The sequence below is a fragment of the Balaenoptera physalus genome (genome assembly GCF_965194825.1).
Source record: "Balaenoptera physalus genome assembly, chromosome: 4".
Lineage (NCBI taxonomy): Eukaryota > Metazoa > Chordata > Mammalia > Artiodactyla > Balaenopteridae > Balaenoptera > Balaenoptera physalus.
The window spans coordinates 80,350,419-80,372,906 of record NC_138891.1 but is presented as its reverse complement, the minus strand read 5'-3'; the positions used below and the strand labels follow the sequence as shown (position 1 = coordinate 80,372,906).

Here is a 22,488-nt window from a genome sequence, read left to right as displayed (position 1 = left end):
TCTGTATACCGTTTCTATATGTATGCCATTTCTGTAACAGGGTCTCATTTAATTTAAAACAACAACATAACAAGAAATATTTTTCATATAGGGAGGCTGACCTTGACCCAAACAATTATGAACCCACTTTTACTTCTTCAGCTTCACCTCCCACTACTGTCCCCACACTCCCCTAACTTTATATACCTGAAATTTCAAAATACCTGTATCTCCTTACACAGACTATATGCTGTTTAACTCCAACAAACTTTTCAAACATCCTGGACTTCTAACTTGACACATACTTATTCTGCACTATTTATCAAAATAGCTCCTATTTGGCCTTCAAAACCCTGAATAAGCATCACCTCTCCTATGTAATTCCTTTGCTGACTCCTCTGGATAATTTATTACTTTCCTCCATCCTATTTCTGTTCATAGTACAAATAATTGTCTTTCCATGTATCATTTTGCAGTATTATTTCTCTTCTTGTCCTTCTTCAAACTCATTTAGACAGATCTTATACTTTGTCTTTGTACCTAAAACACTACACAGTGCCAGTAAATTGAAATGAAGTAAACTTTACAATGTGAAGAGAATAGGAGGTTGGAAAGAACACAGACTTTATAGTTGAAGAATCAATGTTTGAAAATGGTTCCCATGGTTACTAACTAACTATATAACATTGGACAAATTCTTTAATCACACAAGACTCCAATATTCCCAGTGATAAAACTAACGAAATAGTACTATTATCTATCTAGAGTACTGTTATGATGCTTAAATGACAAAAATGCATTAAAAAAAGCACTTTATAAATCATAAAATTTTAAAAGAAAAATCTGTATTTTTATTCACGATTTAAGACATTATGTAATTCTACAGTTAACCAAAAGAATATCTCTACGAATTTGAATGTGATAAAAATTATATATAGGATATATTATATTTATTTGGTATATGTTTTATAAAGTATTAGTAAAAGGTACTAATTTTTTGTGTTTACTTAAAATTTTTTTAGCTAATGAGGTAAACAGACATAGACGATTACCATATGCTCAGTCATTACTTTTTAGTCTATCCCTCTACACTACAGTATGCACCCACTATAGTTGGAGGCCTCTTTTTATTCATCTTTTCTACCTAGAATAACAATTTCACTAAGTAGTCCACAAACAAAGTGCAGAAAATAGTAAGAGGGAGAGCAGGACTTCTGAAATAGCAGCGCAAGGAGTTCAGATTTTCTCCTCAGCAAAGCAAAATGATAAAATGATTAGCAAACAGTCGTGTAAAGTATCTGGAAATTGTTCTAAGGGTGCACAGCAAGTGAAGAAACAAATCTTGGTAAGAACTGCAAGACTCTATGGCATTTTAGCACAGACCTGCTCCTTTACCCTGCCATCCTACCTCCATGTTTGGGAAGGTCTACCCAGCACTCTTAAACCAGACAGCACCCTCTCCGCTCAGCAACCAATCAGGAACTATGGTTTCACCCCAGGAGGGAAAAGCTGCACCCCAAGTTGCAAAAGACTTATCCCAGCCAAGAGAACTGTGTCTCCCTTCCCCCACTCAGTCCCCACTAGTAAGTCAGAGAAGGCCTACTCCAGGCAGAGTAGGCTAGGGCCCCGAGAGCCTCATCCTCAATTTGCTCACAGGGAAGATCTCCTACTCTGAGAGGGCCAACTTGTGAAGACCAGGGGCTGCCATTGCATTGTGCCTCCTCCAGTGCCCTACATAAAGTGGGGATGTTACTCTGGGAAAAGTGAGTTCTCACCCCAGTTCTAGGCCAGCAGAAAAGGGGTTCTGTCCAGAGGGAAAGGCAGGCTAAGTGCTCTGCTAAAAGAGACTATTTGCAGTACAGTAGGAAGAACTCTAGCCTACAGGCGTTGCCTAAAAACAGTGGAGATCTTTGTGGAGAGCAATTAAGAGGTGGCTGGTAGGTTCATAACACAAACAAGGCAAGGGAAGGCACCAGAAGTTTAATAGAAAGGACACAGATAGCCAAGAAGAGCCTACTTGGGATTACAGTCATCTCTGGAGGTCGATAAGAATGTGTACAGGTGCTAGCTGAGCAGCATGCAGGACAAACTTGAAGCATTCCCCAAGTTGCACACAGATACATCAACGTACAGCAGAAGCATCACTGGCACAAGGGGCTTACAAGCAACCTCTGACCAAACATTTGACTAAACAATAAACTACACTGACTCAAGAGCAACTCCCAGGAAGTAAAATCACATTCATCCTGGCAGTCAAAAAGACTGTGAATGCCCAAGGCTGTACCCTCTCAGGAGCAATCAGAGGGGAAAGTCCAAGCTATTAGTCCCTGGTTCAACATGTGGCAAAAAAATATGAACTCCCTGAACTGTGATAGCAGCACCCAAGCCACTCAAACATCCAGTGGTTAAGGATAAAAATATAACTGGCTAATGGGACTTTAAGCATAGCCTCTGAACAATAAGTGACATTTAAAAGAGGAAAGATCTCTAATCAATAAGCTTAACTTCTAGCTTAAAAAACTAGGAAAAAAAAAAAAGGCAAAATAAACCCATAGGAAGAAAATAATGAAGACTAGAACAGAAATAAATAAACTGGAGAATACAAAGGCAATTTAAAAAACTTAACGAAGTCAAAAGTTGGTTCACTGAAAAAAAGAAATCAACAAAATTGACAGGCCTTGAGCTAGACTGACCAAGGAACATAAGAGAAGACTCAAATTATTGAAACCAGGAATGAAAGAGGAGACATCACAACTGACTTTAAAGAAACAAAAAGAATTTTAAGGCAAAAGTGTAAACTTTATACCAATAAGTAAGATAATTTAGATGAAATGAACAAATCACCAAAATGGACAAAAGAAGAAATAAAAAAATCTAAGTACACCTATTACAAGTAAAGTAACTGAATTAGTAATTTAAAATTTACCACAAAAAGTGACCTGTTGTAAATGGCTTCACTGGAGAAACCTACCAAACCTTCAAAGAAGAATCAATACCAATTCTTCACAAAAATTTTCAAAAAAAATAGAAGACAAAAACACTTCCTAACTCATTCTATGAGACCAGTATTACCCTGATACCAAAACCAAACAAAGCCATCACAAGAAGAGGAAAGAAAGAAAGATGACTAATTTATATTCCGTATGAATATAGATGTAAAAATCCTCTAAAAAATACTATCCAGCAACATATAAAAATTATACACCATGACCAAATGTTATTAATTTCAGAAATGCAAGGTAGGTTTAGCATTCAAAAAATTAATGTAAAATACTTTATTAACAGAATAAAGGACAAAAACTCCCAAGAGATGGGGGAAAACCATTTGAAGAAATGCAACAACCTTTCATGATAAAAATGCTCAACAAACTAGGAATGGCAAGGAACCTCCTCAACCTGATAAATGACATCTACAAAAAACACAGCTAAAAATCACACTTAAAAATGAAGGACTAAATACTTTTTCTCTCTAAAATTGGAAACAAGACAAGGATGTCTGCTTTCATCTCTTCTCAACATCATGCTGGAGGTTCTAGCCAGGGCAGTTGCAAGAAAAAGAAATAAAAGGCATTCAAGACATTATATTTTGATAAAAGGGTCAATTCATCAAGAAGATATAACTATTATATAATATATTCACTAAACAACAGAGTTCCAAATACATGATGCAAATATTGATAGAAGTGAAGGAAGAAATAAACAATTCTACAACAATAGCTGGGAGACTTTAATACACCACTTTCAATAATGGACATCTAGACAGAAGAGCAATAAAAAAAATAGAGGACTTGAACAGCACTGTAAACCAACTAGACCTAACAGATATATATAGAATACTCTACCCCAAAACAGAAGAATACATATTCTTCTCAAGTGTACATGGGATGTTATCCAGAATATGTCATATGTTAGGTCACAAGACAAATCTCAATAAATTTAAAAAGACTGAAATCATACAAAGTTATCTTCTCCAACCACAATGAAATAAAACTAGAAATCAATAACAGAGGAAACCAAAAGATTCACAAATGCGTGGAAATTAAACAACACATTGTTAACAACCAACAGGTCAAAGGAAATTAAACAACACACTCTAAAACAAGAAAAATTAGAAAATACTTAAGAGATAAATGAAAACAAAAACACAATATACCAAGACTTATGGGAGGCAGCGAAGGCAGTACTCAGGGAAATCTACAGCTGTAAATGCCTACATTAAGAAGAAGATCTTAAGTCAATAACCTAACTTTACACCCTGAAGAACTAGAAAAAGAAGAGGAAACTAAACCTAAACTACTAGAAGAAAGAAAATAATAAAGATTAGACCAGAAATAAAATAAGAGAACAGAAAAAAACAAAAGATTCAAGAAAACCAAAAGTTGGTTCTTTGAAAAGATCAAAGTTGACAAACCTTTAGCTAGACTGACAGAGAGAAGACACAAATAACTAAATCAGAAATGAAAGTGAGGACATTACTACTGACCTTATAGAAATAAGGACCATAAAAGAATACGATAAACAACTGTGTGTCAACGAATTAGATAATGCAGATGAAACTGATAAATTCCTAGAAACACACCAATCACTAAAATGACTCAAGATGAAATACAAAAATCTCAACAAACCTGTATGACAAGTAGAGATTGAATCAGTAATCAAAAACTTCCCCAAAAGTCCAAAGCCAGCTGGTTTCAATGGCAAATTCTAACAAACATTTAAAGAAGAATTAACAACAATCCTCTCAAAAGCTCTTCCAAAAAAACAGAAGACTAAAAAAAAAGAGTAAGTAAAGTGTTTAGGTTATAGTCATATAGTAAGCACCATATCAGTTTGGGCTATTATTACTATTTACTATTAGTATTACTATTTACTATTACTACTATTACTATCATACAGCAAAAGGCTATTTATTCTCTTCTAAAAAAGTTCTACAAAGTAGACACTGTAAAATCTCCCCTTGTTAATCATTACTAAGACATTTTTTTTTCTTTTAAAGAGACCACCTTTATTTTAAGGATTTTTACATTGAAGACTTCAAAAAGTGGTAGGTTTTTAGAGCTTATTGACCTGTATTTAAAAGGAACTGTTGACAGAGATTCACCAGAAATAATCTGAAAAAGTGGGAAAATACAGTTAATACTACTGAAACCTACCAAAATAACTCCAGGACATATGGTTTATCCGACATAAGGATACCTCTAAATGCTGTCACCGATATGAAACTGACTGCTTCTTTTCTAAACACACAGTGGTATAATTAACAATATTCAATCACTTCTGTTCTTTCCTGAATATATAAAAATTAAAATACCAATTTAAAAACTAATATATTTTTCTCTTTCAATGTTTCTTACAGATACAATTTCAATATTTTCATTCAATAGTGGTGTGGTTTAAGAGACTTTTCATTCACAAGTCAAACAACAATCCACCCAAAGGGAACTGACAGTCTATAGGCTCATAGTGCAAATAAAGAGTTCAGGAATGCAGCAACTGACCTTTCTAAAGTACAAAACGGATAAAATTCTTAGAAGATACATGCAATAAGCTCTACTAAGCACATGGCCATAGAACTGGAACATTTGATAATTTTCCTGGTGATTTCAATGGGACTCCAGATGTTTCCAAACTCAACTTGAACTCTCATCTTAGGCTTTGGATTTTGCTTTTCCCGTTTCGCTAATGACACAAACATGATTCAAATCCCTGAAGTATTCATTATAGTCAAGGGCACATCCTACAACAAACTTGTCTGGAATTTCAAATCCAACAAAGTCTGGTCTATATCCAACACATCGAGGAGTCTTTTTCACCAGCAAGCTTGCAACCTTGACCATCTTTGGATTATGCTGCTTGACCAAGGAAAGCAAGGTGTACATTGTTTTGCCAGTGTCAATTATATCTTCAACAATCAAGACATTCTTTCCAGTTAAAGTTGAGAGATCATCTCCACCAATTACTTTTATGTCACCTGTTGACTGGTCATTATGGTAGCTCTTCAGTCTGAAAAAATCTACAGTCACAGGTATAGATCTATCATTACTTCTGTTCAGTGCTTTGATGTAATCCAGCAGGTCAGCAAAGAACTTATAGCCCCCCTTGAGCACACAGAGGGCCAGGATGTGATGGCCTCCAATCTCCTTCATCACATCTCGAGCCAGCCATTTGGTCCTGTCCATAATTAGTCCATGAGGAATAAACACCTTTCCCAAATCCTCAGCATAATGATTAGGTATACAGAATAAATCTAGGTCATAACCTGGTGGATCATCACTAATCACGACGCTGGGGCTCCGGGTAGCCATAACAGAGCCGGCCGGGGAGCGGGCTGAGGGCAGTCTGGGGAGGAGGATGCCGGCGGCGGGGCTGAGCAGGAGGCAGAGGCGCACGGGAGGCGGTGCCGCGCGGGAAAGCAGAGTGGTCCGCCCAAGCGCTCTTCCCCGCCGCCGCCTCTGCAGCTCTACTAAGACATTTTTAAGTGTTACATTTCTAACACACTGCTTCTAGAGAAATCTACATTCTATGCTAAATGGTATAGCAATACTACACAGACTCTGGACACACAGACTCTGGAGTTGACTCCTAACTTTGCCACTCGGTAGTTGTAGGACTCTTAGGTAACTTACTTAACTGTGACTGCCTCAGTTTCTTCTTCTATAAAATGGGGATAATAACAGTATACCCTTTCTTCACTGGGTTGCAGTGAGGTTTAAGTGTCTGGACGCATAGCAAGTGCAACATATATTTGCTATTATTAAACAATAATTTGTAAAATAGTAAGTTAATGTGTTAATTATATGCCAGGTGCTATGATAAACACTTAGTAAACATTATTAAATGTTTTCCTTACAAAATCCCTACTGTACAGATGACAAGGGTTGAAAAGGGCTTACAAAGGTAAATATCTTGCCCTGTCATACTGCTATCAAGTGGCACAAATAGGATGCAAACCCAAATATTTCTGGACACAAAGCCAGAGCTCTTTACTTTTCAGAATGGATTCACCCCAACCTTTCCTCTCCAGGGCTAGTGACAAACAGGCATAATCAAGCACAGCATTCTTCTCCCTGATCCCAGAAGCACTGGTACAATCTTCACTTTCTGAACACAGCCCTCTACACAGTTACTCTCAACAGAAAAGTTGGTACGAGGAATAAAATCAATTTGCGAACCTTGCTATTTAAACTGTCTCTCTTACAAATAGAGGGAGAGTTTTATTCAAGGAAGATAGCCTTTATTACTCAAGTAATCAATCTATGATGAACCACAGGTAAAACATTTTTACATGTAAGGCTACTTAGAGAAATATTTCTTACAGAAAACTATTAATTGATTTAAATAAAATTGAAAGCTCCTGTAAAAACAAAATATGATTTCCATACTCCTACAGAGACCCAGGGGTCTACAAAGGTGAGCCGCAACTCAAGGGAAGGTAAAGTCAGCTGGTCCCACATCCCAGTTTCAACCAGAACAACTTTGCTTTTTATCTATTCTACCTGTAGAACAGGGGTTCTTCATAAATTTCACTTAGGGGGAAAAAGGTTCCTATTGCTAAATATTAATACTAAAAAACACTATTCTCTAAGATACTTGGAATTCACAAAACTATTATAAGCCCAGACTGTTCAAAACCTTTAAAAAATTCCATTTCTCTCTGATCAAGGAGAAAGAGTACTATTTACTCTGAACTAAATCAGAGTTAATAAAATCTATTGGTTAACCTGGAGTATACTAATTGACTGCATGATGCTCCAGTTACTACAGCAAATACTAATAATTCCAACCAGAAGACTAATGACTAGGACTAATTTGGTCACATTTCTAGTCCCTGTCCTGACTAATTCCTCCTTCTTCTAGCTACACTGGCTACTCTCTTCCACAATTATAGGCTGAAAGCTGATTACATATAATTCCTAAAGAAAAACCGTCTTTAAAATGGCAGGGTGGAGCACAATAAAGAGAAGGTCACCCAAATAGGTATAACCATTCAGTCCAACTGTGGTCAGTGGAAATATTTGTCAAATATTACAGTGGTCCTACTTGAACCCAGAGCTGGAAAATGCTTATGGACAAAAATTATGATGAGACTTTTGGGTAGCTTAGCTACAATTCTAAAATTAAAAATAACAATAGGGGAACAGTTAAGAGTATTATGTAGTACAAAAACCCAGTGGAATATTACATAACCAATAACTAAAAATATTATGAGGCAAAAAGGGAAAGCTTTTATGAGATTTTGAATACTTAACAAGGTTAAAAATAGTTATTCATACAACTATGTAGAACATGAACATATAGAATAAGATATGTAGTACTGAAGTCAAAAGCCAGGATAGTGAGTGAAAATTTTTCCTTTTTTAAAAATTTCCCAAAAAGGAGTAATAGAGGCTCAGACAGAAGACATACCAAGAGAGAGAATGAGGAAGGCTCAGGACAGATGGAAATCCACACAAAAATGTAGAAAGGATCAAATATTCAAAGAGAGTAGGATGGGTAGAAACCCAATGAATGAGGGGTACAGAAACCCAGAGGAAGAGGTTGAAAAGAAGTAGCCAACAGAGAGAGAAACAGATGGACAGATAGACACCAGAGTTAAAGAGGAAAAAGAAATATGAGGGGGTGCCACAGACCAAGAGAGTGGGACAGAAACCCAGAGACAGAAAGAGACAAAGAGCCCAGAGTGAAAGGGCCAGAAACCCAGAATGTGGACAGAGACTGAAGGAAAAGGAGATAAAAAGCTCAGAAGAAGAGAGTGATTGAAAATCATAAAGAAAGAGAATCAGAGATGATGAAGATGATGAGAGGATTACAAAATATTCCCATTTATATTTAAACATATCCACAGAACCTGACAAGAATTTCATGCCTAGAATGATGAAACACTGAAATCTTCTCTTTCTCATCCTCACAATGCCATCAACTCATTCTAATTGCCTCCTCACACCTCCTTTAGGCTCATGTTCTTACCAGAGATCTCCTGCTCAGAGCTTCCCCTAAGCGATCTGAAACCCCAAAAGAAACTCTTCACAGAGCTTCAAACCCCAGTCTCTTCAAAGAGGGTTATTTTCACTGCCTTGCCCTAGACAAAACCTGGATCCAACCCAAAGGCAATGGATTCCTTGCACCTCTCTCAAATGAAGACTGCTCTCAACCCTCAACATATTCTAGGACAAGAGAACAATACTGATAAACTGCTCTTTGCTCAAACAACATCACCTCTCCCTCCTTCCTGACTCCTAAGAGCTCTACAACATGACTACACACCCTATCTACCCAACCTTGTCAATGTCATCTCTCCACTTAGAGTCCCACCACCACCACCTAGAAGTCTTACATGTATATGTCTACTGGGTATCTCTATTTGCATATCACAGAGGCATTTCAAACTACTAGTTTATTTCCTCCCCCTAAACTCTTCTAACATATATACATAGGCATATATAATGCTCTTCACAAGACATTTAGATCCCTTTCTAAACAGCAGCTCTGAGTTCACTCTCAGTAACCTACTCTTGGAGAGTTAGAACTAACAAACCTGAGCTCTCATACCTAGAGCAGAATCCATCTTCTCATATGAGAAATATTAGTTTACTACCTGGTCTCTTGAGTGATGTTAGTCCTGCCAGAACAATTCAGAAGCAAGGAAGTGAAGATCATGAGTAGGGGAAGAAGAAATTATCATTTTGGTGGCTGGAAGATTATGGAAGTTCCTTAACCTATATACTTCTGCATATCTTTAGAAAGCCTTCCCTTTTTTGACAACAGAGGATCATTATTTTCAGCAACACATCACAACTTTTCTTCCTTTCTTTCTGTTCTCTTAATGGAGCTATCCAAAATTAAAAGGGGTCTTTTTTCACTTTGGAAAACTTACAACACTCAAGAGAAAGTTCTGAGATAAATGAAATATTAGAAAGTATATGTATTTCTTTTTTATAATAGAGAGAAGTGCATTGTCCTTCCGGTTATCTTCCCTTAATGACTTCTCAATTGCTCTTTATCTGTAAGACCATTTAAGATAAATAAGCAGCTCTGAATAGCAGCAGGGAGGAAATCATCCTCTGGGGTACATAGATAACAGTCAGTCCATTGTCACTCCTTCCGAAGGATTAAGTAAGGGTAAGGGCAGACTGTGATGGGGGCGTCCACCAAACCAAAACCAGACAGGTAAGCCTTTAGGTGCTACCACAAAAGGTAGCCTTGAAAAGGTTTGTTCAAAAGGTTTGTGCTTCCCTTTCTGCTCTTTATCTTCATAAGAATTAAATGAGTTAGTATTTGTAAAGCACTAAAACAGTGCCTGGCATACAGGAAAAGCTATATACATACATACACATATATATATATATATATATATATTTTTTTTTCTTTTCCACTATGGTTTATTACAGGATATTGGATATAGTTCCCTGAGCTATACAATACGACCTTGTTGTTTATCCAGGGAAAGCTATATAAATTAAGTAATCAAGAGAAGATGTTTAAGGGGCTTTGTAGGGAGGCCTTTGCAAATGAATCCACATGCAATTCAGTGGTTCATGGAACAAATAGTTCTGACCTTTATTTTCCTCCCTGGGGTATTATAATGTCTAGCATCTAATAACAAAACCCATAGGGATGCGAAATTCCATTATAAGAGTGCTGTGAACACAACAGATGCTCCATAATTTTATTTGGGAAGGGATAGGAAAAAGTAAAGACATGTCAAAACAGGTAAGATCAAAGACATAATAGGCAGTTTGCTACGTTAAAAAAAAAAAAAAAAAAAAAAAAAGGAGCATGAACCAAATAATGGGCTTTAGGAACAAAAGAGCTCAAATATTTGAGGGTTTATGGTCCTTAATACAAGCAGAGGCCATCATTTAAACTTAAAAAAAAAAATTTAAAAAAACACCTAAGAAATGAGAGTCACTAAAAGGCCAATTTGCTAATTACGGTTGTTAAAACATTAGCTATCACACACACACACAGGCGCGCGTGCAACAACTATATATCTGTACGCATGTATATCATAATTCTGGCTTAATACATAGGTATTTTCCCATATTACAGGCTCTGTCATGAAAAAGGAATTTCTAAGAAAATAATCTCAATAAAATTTAATGGAAAATGATTAAATGGTACACTGGGAAATATGTGAGTAAAAAGAACTGGGCTAGAAATCAAGAGGTATTATGGATCTAAGGGCTTTGGGACAGTATAAGCATGGTATGTGAGGTCCAAAAATATCAAATGAACTTATCCAAAGTAATGTTTATTTAGCCAAAAAGATGAAGTGTTTATTACTTGCCCTCCCCCTTACCCCAAACCAGTGAAGGAAGACTGAATCTGGGAAGAAGGAACAGTGAACAGACAGAAAGAAAAAGACCATGGTAAAACAGAAGAAACTGATTTTCTATGCTTCCAACTCCAGTGAGTACAATGACATTAACCGTTGCATCTTCTAAAGAGAAAGACCAAGGGGGTCGGGGTAGGGGGCCAGGGGGATTCAAAGCATGAAATCTTCTTTAATTATCCTTTGCTTTCACAGAATTAAATGTGATCATAAATAGTGATCACTTATTAAGAAGTTCTGTAATATTATATCTTTCCCAACTTTTTCCCTAGCCAAGGATAGGTTAAACTTGCTTCCCAATGTTTAAGTCTCATTCTGGTCCTACCAAAGTCCTCCTGCTTCCCCTTCCCCTCCAACACTTCCACTTAACAATATGACTTCATTTTCCTCCCTCCAATAAACAGGTGAACTATCATGGGGCTCCAGGAGCACATAAGGAACACAAAAGGTTTTAAAATGTATACAAATTTGCTTTAGAACTGAAGACAAGTGTTTTAAAAAGAAGAAAATTCTTAAAAATTAATCCCCTCTATCATTTCATTAACATTTTCCTGAATAACTAATGATATTCAATAATCATATCTTGAGGTCAGAATCACTAGGGCCTGTGTTTTGGAATACTTCCATTCAATGAGCAAAGCTGTTTCAAGGGGAGGGGGGGATATGGACTATTTCTAGAAGAATAACAAGTCTATCACAATATTCAGTATCAACGTTCTACAAGACTTACCTTTTCACCACTTGAGTAGAAGAAATAACGCAATCGGACTATGTTACAGTGATCTAGCTTTCTCATGATTTGGAGCTCTCGGTTCTGAAAAGGAAACACATGAAAATATTTTTTAAAGGATAACTGCTATTCATATTGACTAAGATGCTTCTGAAATAACATTAAGCACTACAAAGAGCAGGCTACAGATATGTTACTAAAAAGTATCATCTATAGACCGGTCTGTGAACTATTTATTACTGTTCTGCAATAAGATAAATATAGAAATTGAGAATAAGTGTTCAGACTCTTTTATTGCAACTTGAAAGAATAATTTTATATCTATGAATCTTATAATTAAAAGTGGGGCCTATATTTTGTATTTTCTTAAAATTCACTTTTCTCATAATTCATTTTTATTGTATTTTATAAAAAATCAGTCTTCAGTGAATTGGAAATTTTTAAAACCAGTACCTCACTACAAATAGCTTGAGAAGCACTGGTCTACAGTATGTAAGAGATATCTGAAAGAAGCTATTATTACTATAATTTTTGCAACTATAATAAAAATCAAACTTCTCACCAAACAAATAAATTTGGGTGCAAAGAAAACTCTCACAAACCCTATTATTTTCCAAGATACAATGAAAAATCTGAGAGTTAGCCCCATTAGAAGGGCTCAGTTGCCAGAGTTAAAATATGACATGCTGGAAATTGTACAGTCCTGGTAAATTTATAGATCCCACAGATAATATTCCCTTTGGGGAGTTTCAAAATCATGCTTCAAGAAAATAAAACATTAAATAGTATGACAACTTCCTAACACCATGAATTTTGCAGTAATAAATTTGAAGAGTACATATATATTAACAACAATTCCAACCATTATACTTAGCTGTCAGAAATCCAGTTAATAAAGTCCAAATTATATAACACAGAGAAAGAATACCAAAATGTCTGTTAAGCGGACAGAAAACATACAATTTCAATTACAATGGTGATTTAGAAGAGCTAGAAACATAAAAGTACATACCTGGGAATTTGGAAGGTAAATGATGTTATGGTTAGAAAACAAGGCCAAAATATAGAGGGGTGGGGGGGTGTACTGCGGACACAGAGCCTAATAAGCAGAACTGTCCTAGAGCAGAGTGGGCTCCAGTTCTTGCAAGATGGTAGCAGAAATAAGCAAATGTTCCTCCTCCTCTAGAAACTTCCGATAGACTCTATGATGGTTCTAGCATGTCCTCTAAAAGGAAATAGGAAACTCAAGATGACTCTCCTTCTGTTCCTGTAAACTGACTGTGAGAGCTGGGCTTATGTACACAGCGATATTGAAAATCCTTTTATAAAATATCAATCTTTCACTCCATTACTTGTTATAAAATGTTTATAGCTGAAGCAATAAACAGAAACTTAAGACAGTACAGTATACTTGCTTTAACAAAAATAATAACTTGTATCAGACTCTGAGTTTTGACTGTTACAGAGAAGGACACAGAAAATTTTACAAATTTCAAAACTTTCCATTTCTTCCAAATTGAAGCTATTTCTGAAGTATGGCTATACTTTGCCAATTCACATCTAGGTAGCTAGTTTTGTGGGAGAACTGCTAGTAAGCTAAGACTCACTCCTCTCAGATATTAAGATTGTTTTTAACATAGACAGCCATGTTAAAATAAGCTATTTTTCCGGACTCATTAACCAAGGTAACAGAGAACTATTAAATTCCCAGATAACAGAAGTTGTGTTAAGGTTATGCATATGATCTTTTATCAAAAAGAATGCATAAGTGAAGCAAGTACAAGGACCGATATATTCATCTAGGGACTTCCCTGGTGGCACAGTGATTAAGAATCCGCCTGCCAATGCAGGGGACACGGGTTCGATCCCTGGTCCGGGAAGATCCCACATGCCAGGGAGCAATTAAGCCCATGTGCCACAACTACTGAAGCCCGCGCACCTAGAGCCCGTGCTCCGCAATGAGAAGCCTCCGCAATGAGAAGCCACCGCAATGAGAAGCCCATGCACCGCACCGAAAAGTAGCCCCCGCTCACCGCAACTAGAGAAAGCTCGTGCACAGCAATGAAGACCCAATGCAGCCAAAAATAAATAAATAAATGTATAAATAAATAAATGAATAAAAATTTTAAAATATGATACAAATGAACTTAAAAAAAATATTCATCTACCCTTACTTCCTGTTCATATTCTATTATTTTTGAAAGGAGGCTTAAATTTTCTCATTTTAAAATTCCCCAGGACTTCCCTGGTGGCTCAGTGGTTAAGAATCCGCCTGTCAATGCAGGGGACACGGGTTTGAGCCCCGGTTCAGGAAGATCCCACATGCTGCAGAGCAACTAAGCCCCTCCACCACAACTACTGAGCCTGCACTCTGGAGCCCGTGAGCCACAACTACTAACCCTACGTGCCGCAACTACGGAAGCCCGCACGTCTAGAGCCCGTGCCCCACAACAAGAGAAGCCACTGCAATGAGAAGCCCGCATACCACAATGAAGAGTAGCCCCCACTCGCCACAACTAGCAAAAGCCAGTGCACAGCAGCGAAAGACCCAACACAGCCAAAAAAAAAAAAAATTTCCCCAAAAGATCCAGAATATAAATTTCATAGAGCAATATTTTAAATTATTAATCAAGCCAATATTAGACAAAGTTCATGTCTGAGATGCATTTAATACACAACTATCCCAAGCCTAACCATTTTTACTGAGTCATTCTTTATTAGTACACTAATGACATACTAATTCTACAGAAAAAAAATTGTTATTCTACAAATATAGTGCACCTATTCTGTGCCAGGCATCATTTACAATATTAAGGATATGGCAGTGAACAAGACGAACAAAGTTCTTATCCTCACGAAACTTTCAGTCTATGGAGGACAGGGAGGAATAAACAATATATTTTCATGTAAAGTAAGAGGACAGATCATGATAGAGAGAAAGGGCTATTATTTTAGATACGGAAGTCGGAGTAGACCTCACAAAGAAGGTAAGATCTGAACATAAATCTGAATGATATAAAAATGAGAACCATGTGAGGATATGGGGGAAGAGCACTACAGTTACAGGGAACTCCAAATATAAATGCCTAGAGGTGGGCTTGGCATATTCAAAAATAGCTAGAAGAATAATGTGATTGCAACATGTTGAGTAAAGGAAGAGGCGGGAGACAAGTACAGAGACAGGCAGGCAGTATGTCATATAAACTCTCATTAATAATGGTGAGAAACTGAATTTCACACTAAATGTAAAGGAAAGCCAATGAGGCCAAGAAAATGACATAATCAGACCTACTTTTTTAAATGATCATTCCAAAAACTAAAAATAAATTTGGGGGAGAAAGTGGATCAAGAGTTCTGTTTGAAATCCTTATTAGACAACCAAGTGAAAATACTGAGGCTCAAGGTAGAAGTTGGGGCTGGAAATATATGTCTGGGAGTCATCCGCATAAAGGGGACTCAAAGCAAGGGGACCTAATAATATCACCTAGGGAAGAAGTTTAGAAAAATACATATATATATTCATATATCTATATCTGTCTATCTGTATATCTGTCTATCTATCTACCTATCTACCTACCTATCCATCCATCCGTCCATCTGTCTGTCCGTCCACAGGTATAAAAAGCAGTAACTCAAGTGAAGTAATCGGTGAAGTAAGATGAAAAGCAAGAGAGATTACCTTAGAAGCCAAGTAAAATACGTTTTCAGAAAAAGGCCCTGACCATTTATATCAAAAGCTGCTGAAAGGCTGATTAAGATGAAAATAGAAGACAACTGGATATGGCAAATGCAGGATGTTAGTGACTCTTACAAGAGTGATTTCAGTGGTGACAAAAGTCTGACTAGAGTGAAATAAGTTGGGGTTGGGAGACAAGAGAAAGAACTAAGAAGTCAGAAAGTTCAAAAAGAAATGAGATTTTCAGCTCTAGCGGAATGAAGAGATCAGCAAATTCACTCCCCCAAAACACCTGTAAAAAGAACTGCATTGTAGAAAACAATCATTTCAGGGCTCAGGAAATCAACCAAAAGCAACAACAAATCAAAAAGCATTTATTCAAGAAACACTGCTAGATATTGGAGTTATGACAGTGGGGGCTGGTGACGTTCTTGCTAGGGAATACTACCTTCCCCCACAATCACCTCCCAGCTCAGCCCACAGCTCTGCTACCCTGAGGATGCAACACCAGGTGGGGAAAATGACAGACTGGCAGAACACTAAGAAATATAACAGGGAGATCCTGAAAATGGAGAGGCTAAATAAGTTCTGCACATACCCTTGGGCTGATTTAGAGGCTGTGCACATATGCATGGGAGATCCAAGAAGGCCTTGGAGAAAGTAAAAGCTGAGGCTGACTTAAAAACTGCCTGAATTTTTAATGTACAGAACCCGTGTACAGAAGCATCCAAAAAATGATGGAAACTTTATAAACTCAAAATGTTGCGACATAATCTCTAACCAATAACTGGCTGACCACTAAGCCATGCAGACAAAGAGTAACTCCTAAGAAATGAGGAGAAAAAATTAAAATTAGAATAAAAATTTAACACAGAATTCAGGGGCTTCAAACTGGGGAGGAGAAAGATTCTATAGATTAGTTTCAGGTAAGTTACAAAAAAAAGAAAAAGAAAGAAAACCCCCAAAACAAGTTTCAGGGGGAATAAAAAAAAAAAATTAACAGAATCCAGAGTTGCTACAATATATTATCCAAAATTTCCAACTGTCCAAGAAAATTGTGAGACCTGAAAACAACAGGAAAAGTTGACCTACACTCAGGTAAAAAAGAAAAGGAGCCAGCAGAAACTGACTCTGGGTAGACACAGCTGTTGGATTTAGCAGACGAGAATACAAAGCAGCTAGTATGTTCAAAGAATGTTAAGCTTCTTAACACTGGCCTTGGCAATGATTTTTTAGATTTGACACCAAAAGCAAAAGCAACAAAAACAAAAATAAACAAGTGGGACTACCTCAAATTAAAAACCTCCGCACAGCAAACTATCAACAAAATGAAAAGACAACCTATGGAATGGAATAAAATATTTGCAAATCATATATTAGATAAGGGGTTAATATCCAAAATATATAGAACTCATACAACTCAACAGCAAAATAAAGAACAAAACAAAACAAACCTCAAATAATCTGATTTAAAAATGGGCAAAGGACCTGAATAGGCATTTTTCCAAAGAAGACATACAGATGGCCAACAAGTACATGAAAAGATGCTCAAGATCACTAATCATCAGGGAATGCAAATCAAAACCACACCTGTTAGAATGGATATTATCAAAAAGGCAAGAAATAACCAGTGTTTGTGAGGATGCAGAGAAACGGAACCTGGGAAATGTACACTGGTGCAGCCACTATGGAAAATAATAGTACACTGGTGGATGTACTACTGGTGGAAATGTACATTGATGTAGCCACTATGGAAAATAGTATGGAGGTTCCTCAAAATATTAAAAATAGAACTATCTGAGGAGCTTTTTATGGAAGTGTTACCATTTTTTTTTTTTAATTATTTTTGGTTGCGTTGAGTCTTCGTTTCTGTGCGAGGGCTTTCTCTAGTTGCAGCAAGTGGGGGCCACTCTTCATCGCGGTGCGCGGGCCTCTAGCTATCGCGGCCTCTCTTGTTGCGGAGCACAGGCTCCAGACGCGCTGGCTCAGTAATTGTGGCTCACGGGCCTAGTTGCTCCACGGCATGTGGGATCTTCCCAAACCAGGGCTTGAACCCGTGTCCCCTGCATTGGCAGGCAGATTCTCAACCACTGCGCCACCAGGGAAGCCTGGAAATGTTACCATTTTGACCTCTATTATTTCAGTATATCATCGTAATGAATAAAGAGTTAAAAGCAGAAAAAAAAAAAAAAAACTATCAAAGGATCCAGCAATTCCACTTCTGGGTATATATCCAAAGAAAATGAAATGACTATCTCAAAGAGATACCTGTACTGCCATGTTCACTGCAGTATTATTTACAACAGCCAAGACATGGAAACAATAAGTGTCCATCAACAGTTGAATGGATAAAGAAAATGTGTGTGTGTGTGCGTGTGTGTGTGTGTGTGTGTGAGAGAGAGAGAGAGAACATTATGCTAAGTGAAATAAGTCAGACGGAGAAAAGACAAACCCTGTACGATAACACATGTGGAATCTAAAAAAGCCCAACTCATTCAAACAGACTACAAAGGTGGCTACCAGAGGCTGGAGGTTGGGGGAAAGGGGGAGCTGGTCAAAGAATATAAACTTCAAATTATAACATAAACAAGTTCTGAGAATTTCATATACAGTATGATGACTATAATTAATAACACTGTATTGTATATCTGAAAGTTGCTGAGAGAGTAGACCTTAAATGTTCTCACTACAAAAAAGAAATAGTAATTACAAGCCGTGACATGTTAGCAGATGCTATGATGGTAATCATTTTGCTATATATAACTGCATGAAATCAAAATGTTGTACCTTAAACTTACACAATATTATACATCAATTGTATCTCAATAAAGCTGAAAAAAATTTTAATATATACTAAATTAATATGTTCAAAGAATTAAGGGAAATTATATTTTAAAAATTAAAGAAAAATATGATGACAACTACACAAGTAGAAAACTTCAATAAAGAAATATTAACATTTAAAACCTGGAAATACTAGAGATGAAAAGTGTAACAACATAAGTAAAAGATTCACTATGGGTTCAAGATAAGATTTGAGGTGACATTTTAAAAAAAATCTGTGAACTTGAAAACAGAGAATTAGAAATTATTCAATTGAAAACCCCAAGAGAAAAAGTAAAACAGCAGAAAAATGAACAGGGCCTCAGAGACCTGCTGTAGGATAATGTCACACCTACCAAACAACTAGAAATATGTATAAAGGCAATCAGAAAAAAGACCTACCAAAATATGGATAAAGGCAACATCAGAAAAGAGGAAAAAGGAGAAAAAATATATTTGAAGAAGTAATTGCTGAAAACTTCCCAAATTTGATGAAAAACACTAATCTACTGAACCATAAAGCTTAATGAACCCCCAACAGGATAAACACAAAAAGATCCACACAGAGGCACAGCACTTTTGAGCTGAAGCCACAAAAGAAGAATAATGAAAGCAGTAACAGAAAAATGATTCATCATATACACAGGGAAAACAATATAATTAACAGCTGACTAATCATCAAACTAATGGAGGCTAGAAAGCAATTAAAAAAAATTCAAAATGCTGAAAGATAAAAAACAAATAAACCCTGTCAACCAAGAATGCTATATACAGAAAAATTATTCTTCAAACAGGAAAGGAAAAATAAAAACATCCTCAGATTTTTTTTTTTTAAATGGTGAATATTCTATGGCAGAAGGCCTGTCTTTAAAAAATACTAAAGCAACTGTCTCAGGCTGAAAGGAAATGACACCAGAAGGTAATTCAAATACACAAGGAGAAATAAGACCACTACAAATGGTAAATATAAATGGGAAAATAGAAAAAACTACACATTTTCTTTTCTTAATTTCATCGACATAAACTGTATAAAGCAATTATGATAACAGTGTGTTAGCAGGCTTATAACAGAAATAGATATAATACATATGACAATAATAGCAGGAAGGAGAGAGGAGAAAATGAAGGTATTTTGGAAAAACTGTGCTATATTTTACTGGAATTAAGTCAGTAACTAAACTGAAGCAGACTGTGATAAACTGAAATGCACATTATAATTCCTAAAGCAGCCACTAAGAAAATAATTTTTTTAATATTAAAAATCAACACTGGACCTAAAATGGTACACTAAAAAACTTGTTCAACACAAAGGGAGGCAATAAATGAGAACGGAGGAACAAAAACAACACGAGAGATATAGAAAACAAAGAGCAACATGCAGGGGTAAATCTAGCCATATGAAAAACTATGTAAAATGTGATTAAGCATACAGTCAAAGGCAAAGATTGTCAGACTGAAGAAGAAAGCAAGCTCCAACTATATTCTTTCTACAATAGGCACGCTTTAGATTCAGATTCAAAGACATAATAACTTGAGCATAAAATGATGGAAAAAGATATGCCATGAAAACAGCAACAAAAGAGATCTGCAGTGGCAATGTTATTAGCAAAGTAAATTTTAAGAGAGAGAGAAATATTCCCATTTCCTACCAGATAAAGTCTAAATCACTTCATAATCTCGTCCCTGTTTATCAACTCAATCTTACCCTCCGCTCAAGGCCAATGTGATCATAACTAGATCCCACTTCTCACTCTTCTTAAGTATATTATTTCATTCCCAGTTCTAAGCCACTGATCACACTTAGCATCACTGGAATGTCTCTACCTTCCCTCCCTCCTACATATATTCTACCCATCCTTTAAGTTCCTATTTAACTCCCACCTCTTCAAGGCCATCTCCAGCTGCCCCCACTCACACTAATCTTTTCCAATATCTAAATTCCTGTAGCACCTAAGAATTATTTTGGAATTTATTATATACTCTATTGGCTTTGTTTTATTTTACAACTATAGTTCAATGCTGTTATATAAAACACTGCTTTTCAAAAAGTAGCTTATAAAAATCAGATATATCACTGGAGATACACACACACACACACCCCTTGCCCAACTAGCTTACTATAAGTGCCTTTAGAGCAAAATATGGATTTTGTCTCTTTCTATATCACCCACAGGGCTCTCAAAGCCTAGCCAAATTAATAGTTTCATTTGCTAGTTCATCTAATCTCCTTATTTTCTAGACAATGGAGTAGCCAGGGCTTGGTCTCTCACCTCTTTTCAGCTATCTCAATTATCTCTTCCAGTCTCAGGGCTTTAAAGGCTGATGACTCCCAATTTTATATTGCCAGACCAGATCTTTCCTATGTAATACTCCAGAATCTTCTAGCCAACTGCCTACTTGACAATTCTTCTAATATACATCTCAACTTGACATATCATGAGTAAAATTCCTGATCTTCCTTAAACCTGTTCAACTCATAGCCTCCCTGTCTCAATTATTGACAATTCCACTATTCCAGCCGTGCAGGCCAAAAATTTGAAATCTTGATTCCTCTTTCTCTCTGACCTCACCTTCATTCTGTCAAGAAATACTGTTGGCTCCACCTTCAAAATATTTCCAAGATCCCAGCAACTGCACTGTGAAGCAATTTAATAGAAATGCAAATTTATGTTTACACAAAAAACCTACAGTTGAATGTTCATAGCTGAATTCAGAATAGCTACCAGATGTCTTTCAATGGGTGAATGGATAAACAAATTGTGGTATATACATACTATGGAATGCTAGTTAGTAATAAGAAAAGAGAACCAATTATTGATACATGCAACAACTTTGATGAATCTCCAGAGAATTATGCTGAGCAAATAAAGCCAATCTCAAAAGGTAACACACTATATATGACTTCATTTATACAGCATTCTTCAAATAACAATATTACAGAAATAGGGAACAGATTACTGATTGTTACAAGGGGTTAAACTGGAGGTTAGGATTGGAAAGATGGTGGGGAGAGAAATGAGTATGGTTATAAAAGGGCAGTAAGAGGGTCCTTGTGATGGTGGAACTGTTCCATATCTTGACTGTAGTAGTAAATACACAAACCTACACATATAATAAAATTGGGGAGAATTAAATACACACAAACACACACCTACAAAGTAGTACAAGAAGATATGGAGAAATGTGAAAAAGACTGGTGGATCATACTAACGTCAATATCCTGGTTGATACTGTACTATAGTTTTGCAAGATGTTACCATTGAGGAAAACTGGGGAAAGGGTACATGAGATCTCCCGGTGTTATTTCTTACTATTAATTGCATGGTTATCTACAATTATCTCAATATAAAAACGATTTATATGTGTGTCTGTGTGTATATATATATGCATGTGTGCGTGTATCTCCAGGATCGGATCATTTCTCACCACCTCCCTAGTGCAAGTCTTTTCGGAGGCTTTTGCCTAAATCACCAAGTTACTTCCTAAATGGCCTTTCAGCTTCCCCTGTTCACCTTCAATATGCTCAACAAAGCAGGCAGAGTGATCTTACATTTTAAAATGTAAGTCAGATGGTGGCATTTCTCTGCTTAAAATCTCCAGTGGTTCCCCACTTTGAACAGAGCGAAAGCCAAAAACCCTTACTGTGGCTAACAAGGCTTCTACCAATTACCCATCCACGACCACTCACACTGTCCTTACTCAGTGACCTCACTACTTGATGCTCTCTCACTCCTCACCTACCATACTAACCATCCAGCTGTTCCTCATATACTTCAGACACCCCTGGCAGAGTTTTTGTATTTGCTATTCCTTCCATCTGGACCCATCTTCTCCTAAATATCTGAATATTTAGTCCCTTTCACCTACTTTGCGTGTTTCCTCAAATGCCACATTGTCACACCTTAGCACTCACTCCTAGCATTCCTTCTCCTCCCTCTTCTTTGCTTT

At 36.7% G+C, this 22,488-nt stretch overlaps 1 protein-coding gene and 1 pseudogene across 7 annotated transcripts in view; both read right to left on the bottom strand.

Moving 5' to 3' along the window:
* GSK3B (glycogen synthase kinase 3 beta) overlaps nucleotides 1–22,488 on the bottom strand; it is a 206,145-nt gene that overhangs the window by 95,512 nt on the left and 88,145 nt on the right. For all 6 annotated transcript variants that reach the window (XM_082460066.1, XM_082460065.1, XM_082460063.1 and 3 more), the window contains one exon: nucleotides 12,042–12,125. In XM_082460066.1, coding sequence (XP_082316192.1) covers nucleotides 12,042–12,125 — 84 coding nt within the window. The remainder of the gene's footprint in view (nucleotides 1–12,041; nucleotides 12,126–22,488) is intronic.
* Nucleotides 740–12,029, bottom strand: LOC309659875 (hypoxanthine-guanine phosphoribosyltransferase pseudogene; annotated as a pseudogene). Its single transcript has one exon. The product of its transcript is annotated as a hypoxanthine-guanine phosphoribosyltransferase pseudogene (transcript).